This window comes from Sorex araneus, chromosome 6 (assembly GCF_027595985.1).
Source record: "Sorex araneus isolate mSorAra2 chromosome 6, mSorAra2.pri, whole genome shotgun sequence".
NCBI lineage: Eukaryota > Metazoa > Chordata > Mammalia > Eulipotyphla > Soricidae > Sorex > Sorex araneus.
This window is the reverse complement of record NC_073307.1, coordinates 80,901,743-80,920,780: the sequence shown is the minus strand read 5'-3', so window position 1 is coordinate 80,920,780 and position 19,038 is coordinate 80,901,743. Positions and strand designations below refer to the sequence as shown.

Genomic DNA, 19,038 nt, shown 5'->3' with positions numbered 1-19,038 from the left:
ATCAATCATAATAATGATTTCCTATTTAAAAAGGTGTGAAAGAATGGTTTCTAGTTACGATTTCTGAAATTCCATATACTCTGATTTATTGAGATGACTGATTTCTATATATTGAATTTTTACGGCAGAGCCTGGCAAGCTACCCATGGCGTATTTGATATGCCAAAAACAGTAACAATAGGTCTCATTCCCCTGACCCTGTAAAAGCCTCCAATTGTTGGGAAAGATGAGTAAGGAGAGGCTGCTAAAATCTTAGGGCTGAGTATAATAGAGACGTTACTGGTGCCCACTCGAGTAAATCGATGAACAACGGGATGACATTGATACAGTGATATTAAACTTTATGTAGATGTCTAAGTTTTATGCACTTGTAAAATGCATTTTATTTTTAGAAAAAAAAGATACATTTCAAAATAGAACTACTCCTTTGTGGCAAACTGCAATTTCAATTAAGTAAGTCATCAAATATTTCATGTGTTCACTTTTAACACCAGATAAGAGTTACTGAGTAACAAAGGTGGGGAAAAATAAACCTTGTTGTTTTAAACTGATTTTATTTCCTTTTTGGGGGACCATACTCAATGATGCTTGAGGCTACTCACAGCTGAGTGCTAAGGGGTTACTAGGGGTATCATATACACCATGCAGAGCCAGGAAGTGAAATCAGGGCTCCTAAATGCCAAGTCTGTGCTCTAACCCTGTTAACCATCTCCTGTGTCCTAAGCCAACTTTCATCTGGTAAAGATGAAATATTCAACATAATAAAAAATTCAAAACATTATGCATAAAGAATTTATTTTTAGCATAAGCATGTATTCTAATCCTTGAAGTAAATAAGTCTATAGTAAAAATACTAAAGTAATTCCTTTTAAAAACAGAAACAAGGCAATACTGTATCTCTTTACTTCTCATACTTCACAAAAATATCGACAGATGGACTGAAGTGTGTATTTGATAAGAACCTCATATACAAATCTTTAAATTGCTTATATATTGAGACACACACAAAAAAAATAAACAGAAATTAAAATAGGACAGCATAACGAACATATTAAACATTTTTAGAATTCTCTCAATTCTGTATGTCTTTCAATTTTAAGTCTCCATACACAGAATGACTTCAATAGCTATTTATAGCTACCCAATCAGAATAAAATCTCTAGTATTGTCTACCCAGCAGAGATGGGTAAGGTGCATTGCAAACTATTCACTGGTCGTAATTCTCCCTAGCATTATCTCACAGCAAATCCGAGTTCCAGAAAACTGTGTATGCAGGCACAACCATCTGGGCTCGCGGTACTTCCATTAAAGAATTTTAACTTAACTGTGATGGTCTTAACAATGAATAAAAAAGAATATAAAATATAGCTTACGTATTATAATCTCCAAATAAAACCCATTATCCAACGTAATACTTTTTTCCCCACAGTAATAGTCTGAATAAAGGACTCAATTAGGATCTTTTTACCTTGCGCCATCACTCACACGTTGAGTGATTAACACATTTCTGTGGGTAGCTGGTGTCGCAGCATCCTGAGCCTCTGCCAACTAACTACATAGCCACCACAACCTGCTCCCACCTACGAAGTCCTGACAGTCAGAAAGGTCAAAATGGCTCCAGTCCCACACCCAAAAGCTGCCACCATACCTCCATTCGAACTCTTGTGCTTCAGGACTAAGCTTCACAAAGAACCTATATCACTGTCATCCCACTGTTCATCGATTGACTCGAGTGGGCCCCAGTAACGTCTCCATTCCTCCCAGCCCTGAGATTTCAGCAGCCTCGCCTTAACTGTCTTCCCAACGATTGGAGGCTCTTTCAGGGTCAGGGGAATGAGACCTGTTATTGTTACTGATTTTGGCATACCAAATACTCCACAGGGAAATTGCCAGGCTCTGTCGTGTGGGTGGGATACACCCGGTAGCTTGCTGGGCTCTCTGAGAGGCATATATATATGATTAGAACCTATCCACTGAAAAATTTTGGCACACAGGTTTTGGTGGCTGAACACTCCAGGTCTTCTTGGAGTGAGGATGGGCAGTCTCCCCGCCTCCCCAAACTTCCAGAAGCCCCAGAAGCCATGCCCACGAATCACCTCATCGCCATGTAAGCTCCCCTGCCAGCCTTTCCCCAGAGACTCATGAATGAATCTCTACACAGATCAACTAGCCACTAGAGTTTCTTGGACATCTGCTCCTGGCTGAGCCCTCCCGGGAATGTCAGAATGACTGGGCCGGCTCCCACCCTACCAAAGCCCGGCAGCTTTACCCACACCTCAAAGCTGCCGCCAGGCCCGCGGCCAGACTGCCCCATGAAATATTCTGGATATTCTGGAGCAACATCCTGAAATTCCACAACACTGACATTCTAGTAGCAGCACAGTCGATTAGATGGGATGTACCACAGAACCCAAACAATCTTGACTGACAAAATAGGAACAGCAAGCTTAACTTGCAGCTCAGACAAGGACTTAATGTCCCCATGGGGACAGTGATTCAACAACACAATGTTCACTAATTTTCCTTTAGGGAAATATTTCTTAATCATTCCGTTAACCAGTTAGTAGCACTGTCTTCCCATTGTTCATCCATTAGCTCGAGTGGGCACCAGTAACATCTCCATTGTGAGACTTGTTGTTACTGTTTTTAGCATATTGAGTACACCACAGGGAGCTTGTCAGGCTCTGCCGTGCGGGTGGGATAGTCTCGGTAGCTTGCTGGGCTCTCCGAGAGGGACGGAGGAATCAAACCTGAGTCAGCTGTGTGCAAGGCAGACACCCTATCTGCTGTGCTATGGCTCCAAATACTTAGTATTAACAAACAATATAAAATAAATTATTGTAGGCCTACTATGGCAGCAGGTATGCAGGGTGGTGGGGAAAAAGGAGACAGTGGTGGAGGGAAGGTGACAACGGTGGTAGGACTGGTGCTGAAATATGAATACCTATAACAAACCATCAGAACAACTTTTTAAACCACAGTGCTTTAATAAAGTGTGTGGGAGGGGCAGAGGAGAGGGGAATGTCTATATAGCAAGGGAGAGAGTTTTAAGAGCTAGAACCTAATTTTGATCTCTGGTACCACATGGTCCCCTGAGCGCCACTGGCAATGGATCCTAGGCAACACGTATCAGGGGTAGTCCCAAGCACTGTCGGGTAGAACCCAAAAGCCCAAAGCAAAAGCAACAAAAAATGTCTGCAGATACTGTCAAGTTTCCCTTGAGGGCCCAAACGGCCCCCAGTGGAGAAGCACTGCTCTATAATTCCTTGAGACAAATTTCTCATAAAATCCAACCAGGAAAATCAAGCTTTTACTATTGTAATAAAGCAAGTGCTTTCTTTCATAAAATAATGATAATCACATAATTGCACATTTTTTCTTTACTGTACCATATCTGTTAACAGACTGCTTTAGATGCCATTTTAGTAATCATCACTTCAATCTTCACAATCTTTTTGAGGTAGGTACTCTATATTCAACTTCATTTTCTCATTTTCATACAAATAAAATTAACTTCATTCAACAAAGAAGTATACTAAGTGCATTTATCAATATTATTTTCATCCTTTAAAATTGCCGGTTCCACATAATTTATTCTCAGAATTTCTGGAAGTCTTTTTTATATCTAGTTTCTGTTGTGAATATATTTAACCATCATGCTTCTAAGAGTAGTATTTTTTTTAATTTAATTTTATGTTTTTTCCAAAGCGTCCGTGATTAAATTTCAGTCCTACAGTATTTCCAACACTCATCCCTCCACCAGTGTACATTTCCTAGCACCAATGTCCCCAGGTTCCTTCTCATCACTCCCCACCCCTCGCCCCCTATTTCTGAAGGTATAACACTTGAGTTATCTGGACTGCCATAGAACACATTTTTTCAGATTATCTTTTTATCAACACAACAAAGAAAAAAATTAGATATGCACAACAAGAAGTAAAATTAGTCTCTGGCTGAGGATGAATAAATAAACTACAAGAGCAACATTCTCTAAATTATAATTATAAATAATTTAACATAAAGACTCTCAGAGGCTATTTTAAAGGTTATTTAAGAACTTTTTTAAAAAAGGGGTGAAAATTTTGAGATAGAGTTAATGATAGTACAGATGTCTTACCATCTTTGAAAACGTAACAGTCTAGAACTAAATGGAAATTTCTATAATATGTAGCACATGATTAGAGAAATTCTTTTTTAGAATTTCAATTTATAGAGCCAAGGAGATATCCCAATGGCAGGAGCATATGTTTTGCATGTAGCTGGGCAGTGTTTGTTCCCCAGTACTGAACTGAGCACTTTTAGTAGCTCCTAAGAACCCTAGAAAACCACCAAATGTAGCCCAAATCCCATACCATATATAACCAAGTACTGGGGGAGGGATCCTCTTCTCCCTTTTTTAAATGTTAATAAGATAACTAGGTATTAGAAAAGAACACTTTTAACATACATTTTGTAAGATACATTAAAATACATTTTATGTATGTCAAAGTCTAAACATAAATATGAATTATACAATATAGTTAGAAAAATAACATTCACTGTCATCACTGTCATCCTATTGCTCATCGATTTGCTCAAGTGGGAACCAGTAACATCTCCATTGTAAGACTTGTTGTTACTGTTTTTGGCATATCGAATAAGCCACGGGTAGCTTGCCAGGCTCTGCTGTGCAGGCGAGACACTCTTGGTAGCCTGCCGGGCTCTCCGAAAGGGGTGGAGGAATCGAACCTGGGTGGGCTGCATGCAAGGCAAATGCCCTACCTGCTGTGCTATCGCTCCAGCCCAAAATAACATTAACATTATTATAATGAAAAATAGTTAAACCCATGTAGGTGGGAAATAAATAGGGGAGGAGGAGGCCTTGGAAAAGTAAGTACATAATTTAGAAAACTTTTCCCCCATACAACAATATATAGTATGCCTGGATCAAAAGGAAAATGTCTGAAAGAGAATGAATAAGACAAACATCCTAACTCAACTTAATTGTATATCATATTGATTTAAATAGGCACAGATCTTGAAACTAGTTGGCAAATGCAATTAAAGTTCAATATGTGGGGAATTTCAACATCAAAAAAATAGTTTTAAAGGAAATGAAATGTAAAATAGTTTAAAGATACTATATGCAATAAAATGAGCAAAGAAACTACAGGGAAAATGAAATGTATTGGTAAAAGTATATATAACTTGCTTTAAATAGAAATTTTGCAGAAGTTTCAACTGTTCCTAAACTTTCACTCAATACTTCTGCTCTGCAGAACAACAAAAGAAAATTACATATTTGTTGGCACTATCCATACAGATGTGTTCAGTGGCAATGGGAAATAAAATGGCCACAAAATAAAAACTATAAAGTGACTGACTGGACTCATGAATGAATCTTGGAAGACAGCAGCTCACCCAAAGAAGTCTCCAGACCCCATGTACAGCTGATTCCACTGGGACACCTTAGATAGAGCAGGTACTCTCTCTCCGCCTACTACAAACCCCAGTGACCACAAACCTCCGGAAGAAAAACCCAGGTATGCAGGACCAGTGACTGAAAACTCCAGGCCACAAGGAGGCGGGTACGGGCTATCCCTCCCCATCTATCTGCCCATCAGGTGTCCTGGCTGTCATGCCTCCAGGCTCCATTTAAGCACATTAACAACCCTGATTCAGAGACTCACAAATGATCTCTGAAGACAGCAGCTGACCACACAGATATCTCTGGACCCCACTTATTTAAAGTTTTAAATATCCTGGAGTGCACGGCCACTTCCGCAGCTGCACAACATCCTATACTATTCATAACAAGCAATACAGAAAAAAATTATTTAGCATCTGCCTGTGGGGCAGGCTTTAGTGGTGGTGAGAAAATTCGAAATAATGGTGGAGAGAAGGTGTGTGATAGTGGTGGGATTGGTGCTGAAATATTGTATGTGATCAATTATTGTGAACAACTTTATGAAATTGAAAAATTTTTTTAAAGTGCTGACCTTTGGATTCTATTAAAAATAATAAATATCAGCAGTACAATGAAAACAAATGACTCTGACTTAAATGTTTTTAAAAAACAATATACAGGACCCAAAAAATAGAGCAAGTCTAAAGCGTCTGCTTTACAAATGTACTGTCACAAGATCAAATCCCTGGTGTGCCTTCCACCCTCCAATACAAAGTATTACAATACTGTTACAGATGAGCAAAATTAAAGTTAGGGAGGAAGTCTGTGTATGTATTCTTACTTGATTTGTTTTTGTGTGGCACACAGTGTTCTCAGGAGACCATGAGGATGGTGAGATGGCCATGATCTAATACCTGCCTCCCTCATGCAAAGCATGCACCCTGGCCCTTTGAGTTGTCTGCCCAGCCCCGGACATGGTTTTTCCTTTAAAGCCTGAAAAAGTATTCCATTTCAGTGGCATTTAGAAAAATATTAAAACAAAGTGTACCTCTTTGCCATCTATTAACCTGCCATCCTATAAAGGAGGAGGGAGAACAGGATATTATCAATATTAACTTGTTGGCAAAGGAGAGAGAAAATTGGCATGCTGCTTTATCAAGAGCGGGTGTATATGCAGAAATGTGAACTGCTTCTAACATAAGAATATATTTTATAATCAGCAAAAGTCGGATAAAAGGAATAAGAAAAAAATTAAGAAAGTACACTTTTATGTCTGAAATGAATTTGCAACAAAGTCTAAAAATGGCTTCACTGCAGGATAAACATACAATCATAATCAATCAGAAGTTGTGACCAGAGAAAAATAAGAGGACAACAGATTAGCAGCCCGAGCTGAAATCTCAGAGCCTGCCAACAAGTTTCTGGTACTCTTCTCTAAAGCAAAAATCACTGATTGGCTGTTGGTCCAGGAAGTCTCAACTTAAATCATGGCTGAGCCACTTAGAAAGTTGGATACATGTAAGACAGTTCATAACTCTAAGTCTAGTTTCCTCTTCCATAAACTGTGAGAACCCATCAGACCACTGAATTACTGTGAAGGTTAGTAAAATCAACCCCCAGAACCAAGTTAAACTGGCATGGAGCTGAAGCTGACTATATGAGTACTGCTATACTGTCATATGAGCCTGGTTGAAACTCATCTCTAGGTGTTCTGATCAAGACAGAGGTGGCACTGGGGCAAGTGTCAGAGCTGGCCGAGGGACTGCAGCTCTCAGCACTCTGAATGGCCGACGGGGGTCGGAAGATTTCTGAGTGAATGTGGGCACCCCGTGGATACTGTCTCAAAGAAAGCCACCATGTAGCACCAGGAATGGGACTCTGAGGACGGTGGCAGCACAGCTAGCAAGTGGTGGAACTACTACAGCCTTCGCCTCCCAGCACTACGGGTGGCAGCTGAGTTTTAAAGTTACTGAATCGGGATCTTCGGGTCCAGCTAGGTGCCACCTTGGAGGGCGGGTCCCAGAGTTGAGGGGCACCCGGGACTCCCACCGTGGGGCCCCAACTGTGAGTTGCCGGTGTGGTGGCCCACCACCATTTCTTCCCCGGAGCAGCCCACGCCACACATCAGACCATGGAGGAAAACCTGCCCGAGTGCCAACTGTCTGGAGACGCAGGAGGGGGCATGAGCCCCCCTACCCCGCCCCCCGGTCAGGTTCTGCTGGACCGGTGGCTGCAGCCAACCCAGAGCACCCAGTCCCAAATGGTGGCAGTCCTGGTCCCTGACAGCTCCACTGCTGCCTCTGCCACTGGGGACAGAGGGTGTGGTGGAACCCGTGACTGGTATGGTGAAGGCATCTGAAGTCAGAGGGTGCCCTTAGGCTTCCTGACATGCCCAAATCACCGCTGTGCCCCTGGCCAGGCTCCAACAACTTAGGACCAAGTTTCCTGAGAAATTAAAACTACTAAAAGTAGTAAAAGTAGTTTTAATTTACTACTGAAAGTACCCGGAAGCCAGGCCCACGAACCACCTCCGAGTCAGCCACACAAAATCATTTATTGGCCTTGCTTCACAGATTCACATGTAAATTTTGAAAGACACCAAAGAGTTAATCTCGAACTCACACAAGGCTGAACTTACTGGGGTACACTGGAGGGGATGGGTCAGCCCAGTGCCTGTCCAAGCAGGGCTCAGGGCAGATGCTCGCTCCCGCAATCCACCAGGCTCCATTGTCTTGATATGGACCTCATCGAGATATTAATCTGCTGAAAATTCAGGTCTGTGGGTGCTGTGTCAGAAATCTCCAGGCTTCTTGGTGTTGGGATGGGCTACCTCCCTGCATCTCTCCGTACTTTCAGAAGCCCTGGCAATCATGCACACCCCAAAGTCACCATCCAGTTTATAAAAGCTTTTCCAGCTATACTTTCCCAATAAAAATACTGAACACCTTGAACAAACACCATGACCTCTTAGTACCTGTACTGCAAAGCTTAATGCACAAAAGGAGAGAGAGAGAAAGAAGAAAGCCGCCTAAAAAGCTGCCCGCATGGTGCAGGCTGAGGGAGTAGGGGTTGGTGGGAGGGAAACTGGGGACATTGATAGTGGGAAATGTTCTCTGGGAAAGGCATGGGTGTTGGAACATTTTATGACTGAAACCCAGTCATGAATAGCTTTGTAACTGTCTATCTCATGGTGATTCAAAAAAAAATGTCAATGAATGCAATGATATTGTGTCTCTGAAAAGTCAGTGACTGACAAGAGTTTATCATAAAGATTTTCTGAAGTGAAAATTCAATTCAGATTTTCTTAATTTAAAAGGATTGTTGCCTAGTAATTTTAATTCAATAATCATTGCTTCAATAATCAAAATATTAAAAAATAGCATTATTGTTTACATTTTCTCACCTATTTCTACACTGCATATGAATAAGTTAAAGCTCCAAGGAAAAGAAAAAAAAAGGCCTCGCCAAAGAAGTATGAGACTTCATGTTCCAAATTCATAACACAATAATGATTTTACCTTTGATGATTTTACCTATTTTTGTGACACGGCAGAGCCTGGCAAGCTACCCAGGGAGTATTTGATATGCCAAAAACAGTAAAAATAAGTTTCACAATGGAGATGTTACTGGTGCCTGCTCAAGCAAGTCAATGAGCAATGGGAGGACAGTGACTGTGACAGTGTGATATGACACAACCTGCAGAAGATTTAAATAGCAATACACTGCATTATGCACATTTGCCTCAAAAACTAGAGTAAAACACTTTTTAGAAGAATACTGCTATTCATTTTAAATTTTCTTTCCAACTAATTCAATATTACCTTTGAATAAACTGAAGTTGAAACAAGAGGTGATAAATGTCCTTAACTTGGACAGTTTTGAAAATGATATACCTTTGCTTCAAAGCTAAGTCAATTTCTTTTCTAATAAAATGAAAATATTTGTCAAAAAATTAATCTCTGAATAATTAGGTTTACATAATGGTGATCACTTAAGTGAATTAAAACAGCCTAGTTTATACAATCTGTGTGACTGTGAAATATGCTCTCAAAATGAATCTTTTTTTAAAAGGAAAAGGGGTGTGAGAGATACTGCAGAAAGTACGGCGCTTGCCTTGCATGCTGCTGTGGTAGCTGTAGGCCTGGTTCAAATCTGGCACTGTATATGGTTTCTTGATCACCAAGAACAGCCCTGAGCAAAGCCAAATGCAACCCCCTCTCCTTCCAAAACAATAAAAGGTACTATGCTCATCTTGATTAATAAACAAAAACTACAAAACCCTACAATATGTTATATTGTTTATCCAGAAATAATAAAAACATATGGGTGTTTTTTTGGGTGGGAAAAATATCCATTTTTCATAGCTTATTTCAGCCTAAGTAAAATGTGAAATTTTTTGTTAGTGTAAACAGAAAGAAAGAAAAGGAAGGAAAAATAAAGAAGAGAAGAGTAGGAGAAAGGAAGGAAGGAGAAGGGGGGAGGAAGAAAGGGAAGAAGGGAAAGGTAAGATGAGGGGGAAAGATGGGTGATAAACAACCAAGAAACAGAATAAACCTTGTACTTTCATCGAGTAAACTGACCAATGATTATACAGTCTACCTTGAAGGGTCTCCGAACCCATTCATTCAACTGCCACTGAACTTACCAACGCGTGTTGATGAAGATGCAGCAAGATGATCTTTCTTCTCTGCTGGGATTCCTCCCAAAGCTGTGGAATAAAACTGGCCTTCTCTACTTAAAGCCATTCCTTTACTGCTTATCAGTTAGTCTGCTAGGAAGGCAGCAAGCAGGGTTAGAAAGAGAGAAAAAAAAGGGGAGATAAAGAAGTAGAGAAAAATCACGTGCAGCTACAGGTCCCGTCTCTTCGCCAGACCCGCTCTGGGCCTCCCTGCATCCTAACCTGGAGCTGCTGGGAGCTGTCGTTGAGGTTATCCTCCCTCCGCCGGGCCTCCTCCAGCATCTGCGCACTCTTCTTCTTTTCCACCTGTTCCTTGTGCTTCAGGTTTGCTACCTTCTTATTCTGGTCTTTCACCTGCCTATTGATAGGAGGGAGAAAAAAAAATCAAGTTTTTCATTCATAAAAGAATGTATTTCTTTTCAGACTTATATGACTGACATCAAGAAACAGCAGAAAGACAACAAGGAATTGCTGCTGACAAAGTACTGCTTTGACACCTGAAAATGCTTCCTACCAATGGCAGCAGGGTGTCAACAATGAAGAAGTTTCTGGAATATGTATGTATCAGGTACATAATGAAACACAATGGAAGCATTTAAAAGAAAAAACAAGTATGGAGTCATTTCAAAGAACAGGAAAAACAAATGAAAGATATATAAAAATATAAATATATAAAATTATGAAAACTTTTTAAAGAATGGAAACTGGGGTCAGTGATAGTACAGTGGATAGGACGCTTGCCTTGGCAGCAGCTCACCTGGGTTTGATCCCTGGCACCCCATGTGGTCCTCCTAAGCCCTGCCAGGAGTAATCCCTAAGGACAGAGCCAGGAGTAAGCCTTAAGCACTGCTGAGGTTTATAGTGGCCCCAAGTCCCCTATACCCAATAAATGTATACATATAAGTATATATATACACATATATAGTCCTCTAACATCAATATGAAATAGTAGAATGGCTGATTAAAAAAAGACTTTGTAATACAACAAGTTTACTGTTAGTAAATATTTCCAAAATTCAAAAATATATGTATACAAATATAAACAATGACACAAAGACCTGCGAATCCTTCTGAAGCTCTTTATATATCTTGTTCTATGCTAATTCACTGCCTCTAAAGAAAAGAATAACCTAGATCCTAAATTTTGTGTTTAAAATTCCCTTTCCTGATACATTTTGCTATAGCTGTGGATCTTTATTCAGTTTACATATATATAGCTTATAAATACATATATTTACATATGCAAATGTATATATAAACGTACATATATATAAAGTTTGTTATTAAACTTTGTTTTTTGAGCATATTAACCTTTACTGAGCAATTTTATTCAATATAATTAAACAATGCATATATTCCAGATGTCTTTAATGGATAAATGAGTAAACAAACTATGCTGTATGCATGCCATGAAATACTTTCCAGTCAAAATGGTCTGAGATGCAATGATCAATAAATATAATGTTGTTTTCTTATCTCTGTTTTTTTCACTGAAACTTAAAATTGGTGGTGAGTGTTTTGCCTTTGTCCTTATCTTCAGTGCTAGGGATGGAGTCGAGGGCATCACATTAGCAAGGCATAAGCTTTATCCTGAGTCCTGCACCCTACCCTCAACTGTTCAATTAAGAAATTTTTCTTAATGATTTACAACCATCCTTTATATACTCTAGATAATAACCTTTACCTATTATGTTACAAAAATATTTTCTTTCAATCTAATAAATCATTCTTTTGCTTTAGGATGTATTTTATTTATAAAGATAAAAAATTGTTCTGGGGCCAGAGAGATAGTACCACACAAGGGTGCTTGCCTTGTGTGGCCAACCCATTTTCAATCCCCGGGATCCCATTTGGTACCCCAACACTGCCAGGAGTAACTCTAAGTGCAGGCCTGGAAGCAACCCCTGAGCATCTCAAGTGTAATCCAAAAATAAAATTAAAAAAAAAATGATTTCAATGTATCAACCTATCATTTCCATTCATTTTGCAATTTTATGACTTTTTCACAAAGCCATTCCCAAATCAAAGTCATGAGGATTTTCCACTAAAAGTTGTGACATCTAGTTTTTCACACTGAAACTGTTAGTTAACCTGAAATTAACAGTATATACTACGAAGCAAAGATATCATTTTAATTTGGAGGTATGGTAAAAAGTTAAGAATAAAGTTTCATTTTTTACATGCACTGATAATTTTCCCAGTAAATCTTAAGACACACAGCACTTGTGTTAAAGTTTCTATACACTTGTGTGCCTGTTTTAAGACTCTTGACTCTGGCGATTTTTGAGGATTTTTGTGCCAAATCCATACAAGTTTATTACACTCAGAGTGTAATAAACCAGTAAGGCTAGTTGCTGACCATGTTCTTCAGAACTACCTCAGATATCATAAGGCCTTTACCCTTTATATAAGAATTTCAGAATCAGCCAATCAAATATCACAAAGCCAGCTAATAAGCAATTCATCAGACAAACATCCTGTTCACTCTGCCCTGTCCAAGCCAGGCAGCCAGCCTCCAGCAGTCAACTAACCAATCGAGACCTGAGAACAGCCTTCTGGAATTTTGACTGAACCTGCCCCGAGTCTCTATATCATTTTGGGAAATGATGCTTTCTTATTCCTGAATCTTTCAATTAACTATGAAATTGTTAATTACAATGGCGACATTACTGATGCCCACTCGAACTTATTATAATATATAATTAAATATAATATTCACTTTATTAAATATTATTATTAATACAAACAATATAATTAAAATTATACTACAAGTATCTCTAGTTATTTTATTCTCCTTAACAGGTTTTGAACAAAGTAAACACTTTTTCAACAAAAGGCTCGCATTATCATATTCCCTGGGACCTATCTGTTTTGCTGTCACTTTAAATTCCAGATAGCCTGACATTATACATGTCCTTATAAAAAATTCACCACCAAAACTACTTTTTTCAACAATGCAAATATTAAGAAAATATAATTATCATATGACATTCCCTCCATGCTCAGATGTCTCAGTTGTCTCAAAACAAACTGTCTTACAGTTGTTTTGCTTGCCACAATACTGCTTGTTAAATCCTTCAAGTATCTAATTAAATCAATATATTTTTCTCTCCTATGCCCTTCATATCCCTTCCTTTTTAAAAATGTCACTGTATTAGTAAAGAAATTGAGTCAGTTCTGAAAATAAATCACATTTTGTCCTAGGTTTGTTTGTTTTGTTTTTTGCTTTGTTTTGGAGCCGCACCAGGCTGAGCTCAGGGCTAACTCCTGACTCTGCAGCCAGGGATCACTCTTGGAGCGGCTGAGGAGGGAACATATGGAGTGCCAGGAACTGAACACTGGTTGGCCACATGCAAGGCAAGCATGCTACCTGCTTTACTCATCATTCACATTCTGGATAGTGTTTTTTCATGGTGAAAATTAACTTGTTTATTTTTATTCCGAGTTTATTCCGAGTCTGTCTCCCAAACCTCAATGCCTCCCCGCCCCACCCCCCACCCAAGGCCTTTATGTTGAATGCTGAAAATTAGTTTTTAAAGATTCCATTTAATTTTTTTTTAGGTCAGACTACTAATGATCAATAATGCTGCATACTTCACACTGTCTCACATCTGAAAACATGTAATGTCTAATTTTCCTACTCCTAGTGAACTGCAGTCTCTTTTTTGGCTCCTGATAAATTTCTTTAATAAATTCTTAAATGACTTTTTAAATTTTAAGTTTAAAAAGGTTTTTTCTCTTTGTTTTTCAACTACACCTGATGGCACAGGGTGCGGGGCGCGGGCTACTCCTGGACCTGCGGCTGGGGGACTGTTCCCAGTGGCGTCTGGAGGATGATGCTGTGCAAAAATCAAGCCAAGGGCAAATGCAAGAAACCCACATGTTTCTGCTCTTTAACTTTTCTCCCAAACCCCTAAAATTTCTTCTTGTTGACAGAAACACTGACACATTTTTTTCTTTATATGAGTTTCTTATCTTACAAATGTGGTAGATGCCTGCAAATTTTATTGATTGTGTATGCATTCTTTTAAGTTTTCACTATAAACAGCTGTATTACACTTAACAATACTTTTCCATCTTTAGATATCCTTTGTCATATTTAAATCGATAAAAGCACCAGAAACACGCTGATACATAAATGAATGTGAATCTTCACCTTTCTCCTAATTCTAAAATTATTTTCTCGTATTTCACTATGATTAAATACTTCCCTCCCTACTGGAACATTTCATCTATTCCTATTTGCCAAAAACTCTTAAATGAAGGGCTGGGGAGAGAGTAAAATGGTCTAGCATACACAGCATACATATTTTTTATGTTGTGATGCTGGATTTGATCCCCCAACATTGAATAGTCCCAGAGCATCACTGGGAATGACCTTCAAGCAGCGTGGGGTGTTGCCATAAATCCTAATTAAAGAAGCTCTGAATGAGCAAACAAAGATTTGAATGAATGTTTCTTAGACTTTCTAATATAAAGCCAATTTTACCATGAAACAAAATCCTTTATGTTACCTCCACTATGAAATTCTTTACTTCCTTCCAGCTCAACTATATATACATAAGTTTTATTTTAAACAACGGTATTTGAGTGCTGGAGCAGTAGTACAGTGGGTAGGCACTGGACTTGCCTGTGACCAACACAGGTTTGATCCCCAGCATACCATATGGTCCCCTGGGCCGGGAATGATCCCTGAGGGTAGAGCCAGAAGTAACCCCTGAGCTTTGCCAAGTGTAGCCCCCAAACCAATTTTGTTTTAAATAGTTTTTTAGCTCTGTGAAGTAAAGTTTATCAGAGAATAGTTAATGATATTGTCAAAGACATAACTATAAGGGACCTGGGAGATGGTGCAAGGGGGTGGAATGCATGTTTTGCATGCAAGAAGCTGGGTTCGATTCCCTGCCTGCTCTGCCGGCTCCTCCAAACACTGGCAAAGCACTCAGGAGCACTCAGGAGCAAGCAGAACAGCTGTGGAATCCTCTTTCTGAGGTTCTGAAAACATACAATGTTTTTGGGTGATTCGAATATGACATTACCTGAACATAAGCAAAGAAAATGATTTCTAAATTTGTTTCTCAGCACAGAATTTACAATTATTCAGAATCAAACAAAGACTAAAGGAAGGACACAGAAGATAAGATAGTATAAGGGTACGGAGCAACCATCAGTAGGAACATTTCAGAATTCCTCTTTCAGTCATCTGAAATAGCTACAGGCAGATTCATCAATAGAAAATAAATACAGGGGCCGGAGCGATAGCACAGCGGGTAGGGCGTTTGCCTTGCACGCGGCCGACCCGGGTTCGATCCTCGGCATCCCATATGGTCCCCCAAGCACCGCCAGGAGTAATTCCTGAGTGGAAAGCCAGGAGTAACCCCTGAGTGTGACCCAAAAAGCAAAAAAAAAAAAAAAAAAAAAAAGGAAAAGAAATACAGCAAAAGTAGTTTCCACTAGAAGAAAAAGAAAAGGAAGCAATGTTTATATCTGATTCTCCTTACTTAGTTCATAGTATTCTGTGCTGATATCTATTTTTATCAAACTGATACCAACCTTATCAACTAAGGGAAAAAAACATACAGAGCTTTGCATTAAAAAAAAAAAGAAATGGAGCAAAATCTTCATTTTTATAAAGAATTCTTATTTTATAAATTAAATTCCTCAGAATATTAGTTTATTAGGTGCAAAGGTTTTGCAATTTCAGGATAAAAATTTAATGATGTACGTATTCTTTTCACCTCATATCTATGAATTATTCCAGATAGCACTGGTAATTCCTAATGTCTGGCTAATAGCTTAGTTACTGGGAGTATTATTATACATGGAGTTAAGGAAACCAAAACTACTTGAATTTTTTTTTTTTTTGCTAAAAGTTAAATATAGGCAAAATTTGATTGCATCAAAGCCAATCATTTGGGATTTTTATCATAATTATGTCTCCACAAGTGCTTATGTGTATCCAACTTTATCACCAACTTGCAAATAGATAAGGGTATCAATTCCCTTTCAGAAAAGAAAACATCCATTGCCCTTCTCTTACCTCAACCTCACCCCAGTTGTATATAATTCGTAAATGTGTTGATTTTGATCTTTAAAGAATTGGGCATCCAATTTTAATGATGTTCCATGGTTCTACCACCTCGACAGAGACAAGACAAACTGCTAAGTTAGAAACATATCAGGGCTGAAGTGATAGCATTGCGAGTAGGGCGTTTGCCTTGCACGCGGCTGACCCGGGTTCGATTCCCAGCATCCCATAGGGTCCCCTAAGCATGGCCAGGAGTAATTCCTCAGTGCAGAGCCAGGAGTAACCCCTGAGCATCGCTGGGTGTGACCCAAAAAGCAAAAAAAAAAAAAAAAGAAAGAAACATATCTGTTGCGGAGATGGCTCAAAGGGCCATGCTTTGCAACCCTGGCACTACACGGTCTTCCAAAGTACTAAAAGATACAGTCATCTGAACCACCAGCTGGGGGGAGGGGCACATAAAAACAATCAAGTTGAACGCAGAGCATGATCCTAAAAATATGTGTACAGTACATAACATATGGACAATCAAGGAAAGGACTACAACATCATTTAACAGGGAAAACAGATCAGAAGAGATAGTACAAGGGTAAAGCACTGGCCTTGCGTGCAGCTGACCCCATTTTGCCCCAGTTCACCTTGATATTTTATGGAAAGGGACCCCTGAGCACAAGGACAGAAGTCGACTCTAAGCATCACCAGGAGTGATACACCCCACCCCCTGCATAAAAGGCAAACATTTCCTTTTTCTCTTTAAGGTTCTCTGTGGTTCCCAATTTTTCCAGCATACACAAAATAGTTTTAACATATGTACGGTATGTATGCCCTTTAAAAATGAGACAATGGCACGTTTGAGTTGCTCCTCACATTTTGGGTCTTGGATTCTCCATTTCTCAACTGATTGTTTCATATTTTCAAGTTTACTTAATCTTGTTTCATGGTTGATGCTTTTACTTAAAAAATTCATAGATAACTGGGGGCTGTAGTGATAGTACAGTGGACAGGATGCTTGCCTTGCATGTGACTGACCCAGGTTTAATCCCCAGCATCCTATATGGTCCCGGGAGCCCACCAGTAGTAAGCCCTGAGCACAGCTGACTATGGTCCCAAAACTAATAATAAGTAACTGAATATAATAAAATTATTTCATCTATACTAGACAAATAAGACATATCTAAGAAATTCTGAGATTAAACTAATTTCTATAATTTCCTTCCTATCCCACATCCTTGCCTTATGTGAGTATGCACACATGAAAATACATGAGGATTAGAGCATGTAAAGTTTTTTAGTAATACGAGCAGATGAACACACATGATTTCCTTGCCTCGTTGACGTACTTCCACTACTGTGTCTCAGGGAAAGGAGAAAGGAAATTCTTTCCAAAACAGATGCTAAAAGTAAAATCAGGGGACTTTTTTTGTTTGTGTGTTTTGCAATACAGATAATGAAAGGTCATCAGGCATATTCTTTACCTGCTTTCAACACTCAACTCCTGCTCAAAATGGTCACTTCCAACTATTACTGTCATGCTGATCCCTTCTCTACCCTAACTGTGCTTCACCCTCCACACACTCTTTTGGCAAGCTTTCAACCACTGACCAGGTCTTCTGGCTCAGGGGACATTTTCTTGAGTCTACAATTAGAAAGAAATATTGAGACAGACAAAATATAATTTGTGAAATAAATTTTCTTCTATTCACTTATAAGTAGATCAATATGAAGTTTCACTTAAATCCACAAGCACAACAAAATCCAAATTTATAAATAAATCTATACTGTAAAGTGGAAGCAAAAAAATGGGATTTAGTGGCTTAATATACTTTTTAACTCATTTGAGTTTGAATTAATTTTCATTAAATTCAAAATGCACTTTCATCATTTATTATTCTTGAAGCAGAAAAAAGATGAGAGAGTACAGTGACTTCAAATTGTCAATGAATTCCTAATTGTTATAAGAAATGAAAAGAGAAATAACAGACTTAACTGTCCCTAGTCTCAGAGAAATGAACAAATTAAAGTACAAGAAGAGAAAAGCAAGGATGGAAAAGGAAATAATTTAATTTCTATTAGTCCTGTCACGTAAGGTTTTGTGATCCATGAACTCACACCATCAACATCACCTGGAGCCTGTTAAAAGGACAGAACTAAGAGCTGGAGTAATTGTACAGCGGGTAGGATATTGGCCATGCATGTGGCCAACCCAGGATTGATCCTTGGTATCCCACATGGTTCCCTGATCATTGCCAGGAGTAATTCCTGAGTCCAGAGGTAGGAATAATCCCTGAGCCCTGCCAGATGTGACCCAAAAAGCCAAAACAAACAAAAATAATTTTTTTAATTTTTTAAAGAGAATTCTCAGGCTCTTACCTACTAACTCTGAATCCATATGTTTACAAGATCCCAGATGACATAAATGTACCCTAAAATGGAAGCTCCATCAGCTGACTAAATAGTTTATGCCAGGCAGGATCTGCCCTAACTATTTTGATCTTGTTCTTTGAGGTTTTTTTGTTTAGCTCTTAAAATTTAAACTCTAATTTCTTTGTGGGGTAAGAGGGCATACCTGGCAATGCCCAGGGATTATTACTGGCTCTGAGCTTAAAAATTACTCCTGGTGGTGCTGGGACTGAATCCTGGGCACCATGAGAAATACTACAGATGGAATCTGGATCAGCCACATGCAAGGCATTTTACACTACTATACTCTCTCTCCAGCCCGTTAGATTCTAATTTTAAGGAATCTGCTAGGTCTTAATTATTACTGAGCCCACTATACACATCTATACCATGCTAACTTGCTTCCCTTATTAAGCTGTTCATATTTAATAACAATATTTAACAATAAGTTTAATAACTATAATTTATAATTATTGAAACACCTCCATAGAGATAAAAGAACATGGGTTTTTGTTTCTTTGTTTTGGGGCCATACCTGGCAGTGTTTGTTTT

At 38.9% G+C, this 19,038-nt stretch overlaps 1 protein-coding gene across 9 annotated transcripts in view; it reads right to left on the bottom strand.

Annotated features, from left to right (window-relative positions):
• ERC1 (ELKS/RAB6-interacting/CAST family member 1) overlaps positions 1–19,038 on the bottom strand; it is a 518,184-nt gene that overhangs the window by 285,520 nt on the left and 213,626 nt on the right. For 5 of the 9 annotated variants that reach the window (XM_055141300.1, XM_055141301.1, XM_055141304.1 and 2 more), the window contains one exon: positions 10,287–10,422. In XM_055141300.1, the coding sequence (XP_054997275.1) occupies positions 10,287–10,422 (136 nt within the window). Of the gene's footprint in view, positions 1–10,286; positions 10,423–10,821; positions 10,879–19,038 lie in introns of all 9 variants that reach the window. The other 4 variants (XM_055141299.1, XM_055141303.1, XM_055141302.1 and 1 more) reach the window with 1 other exon arrangement.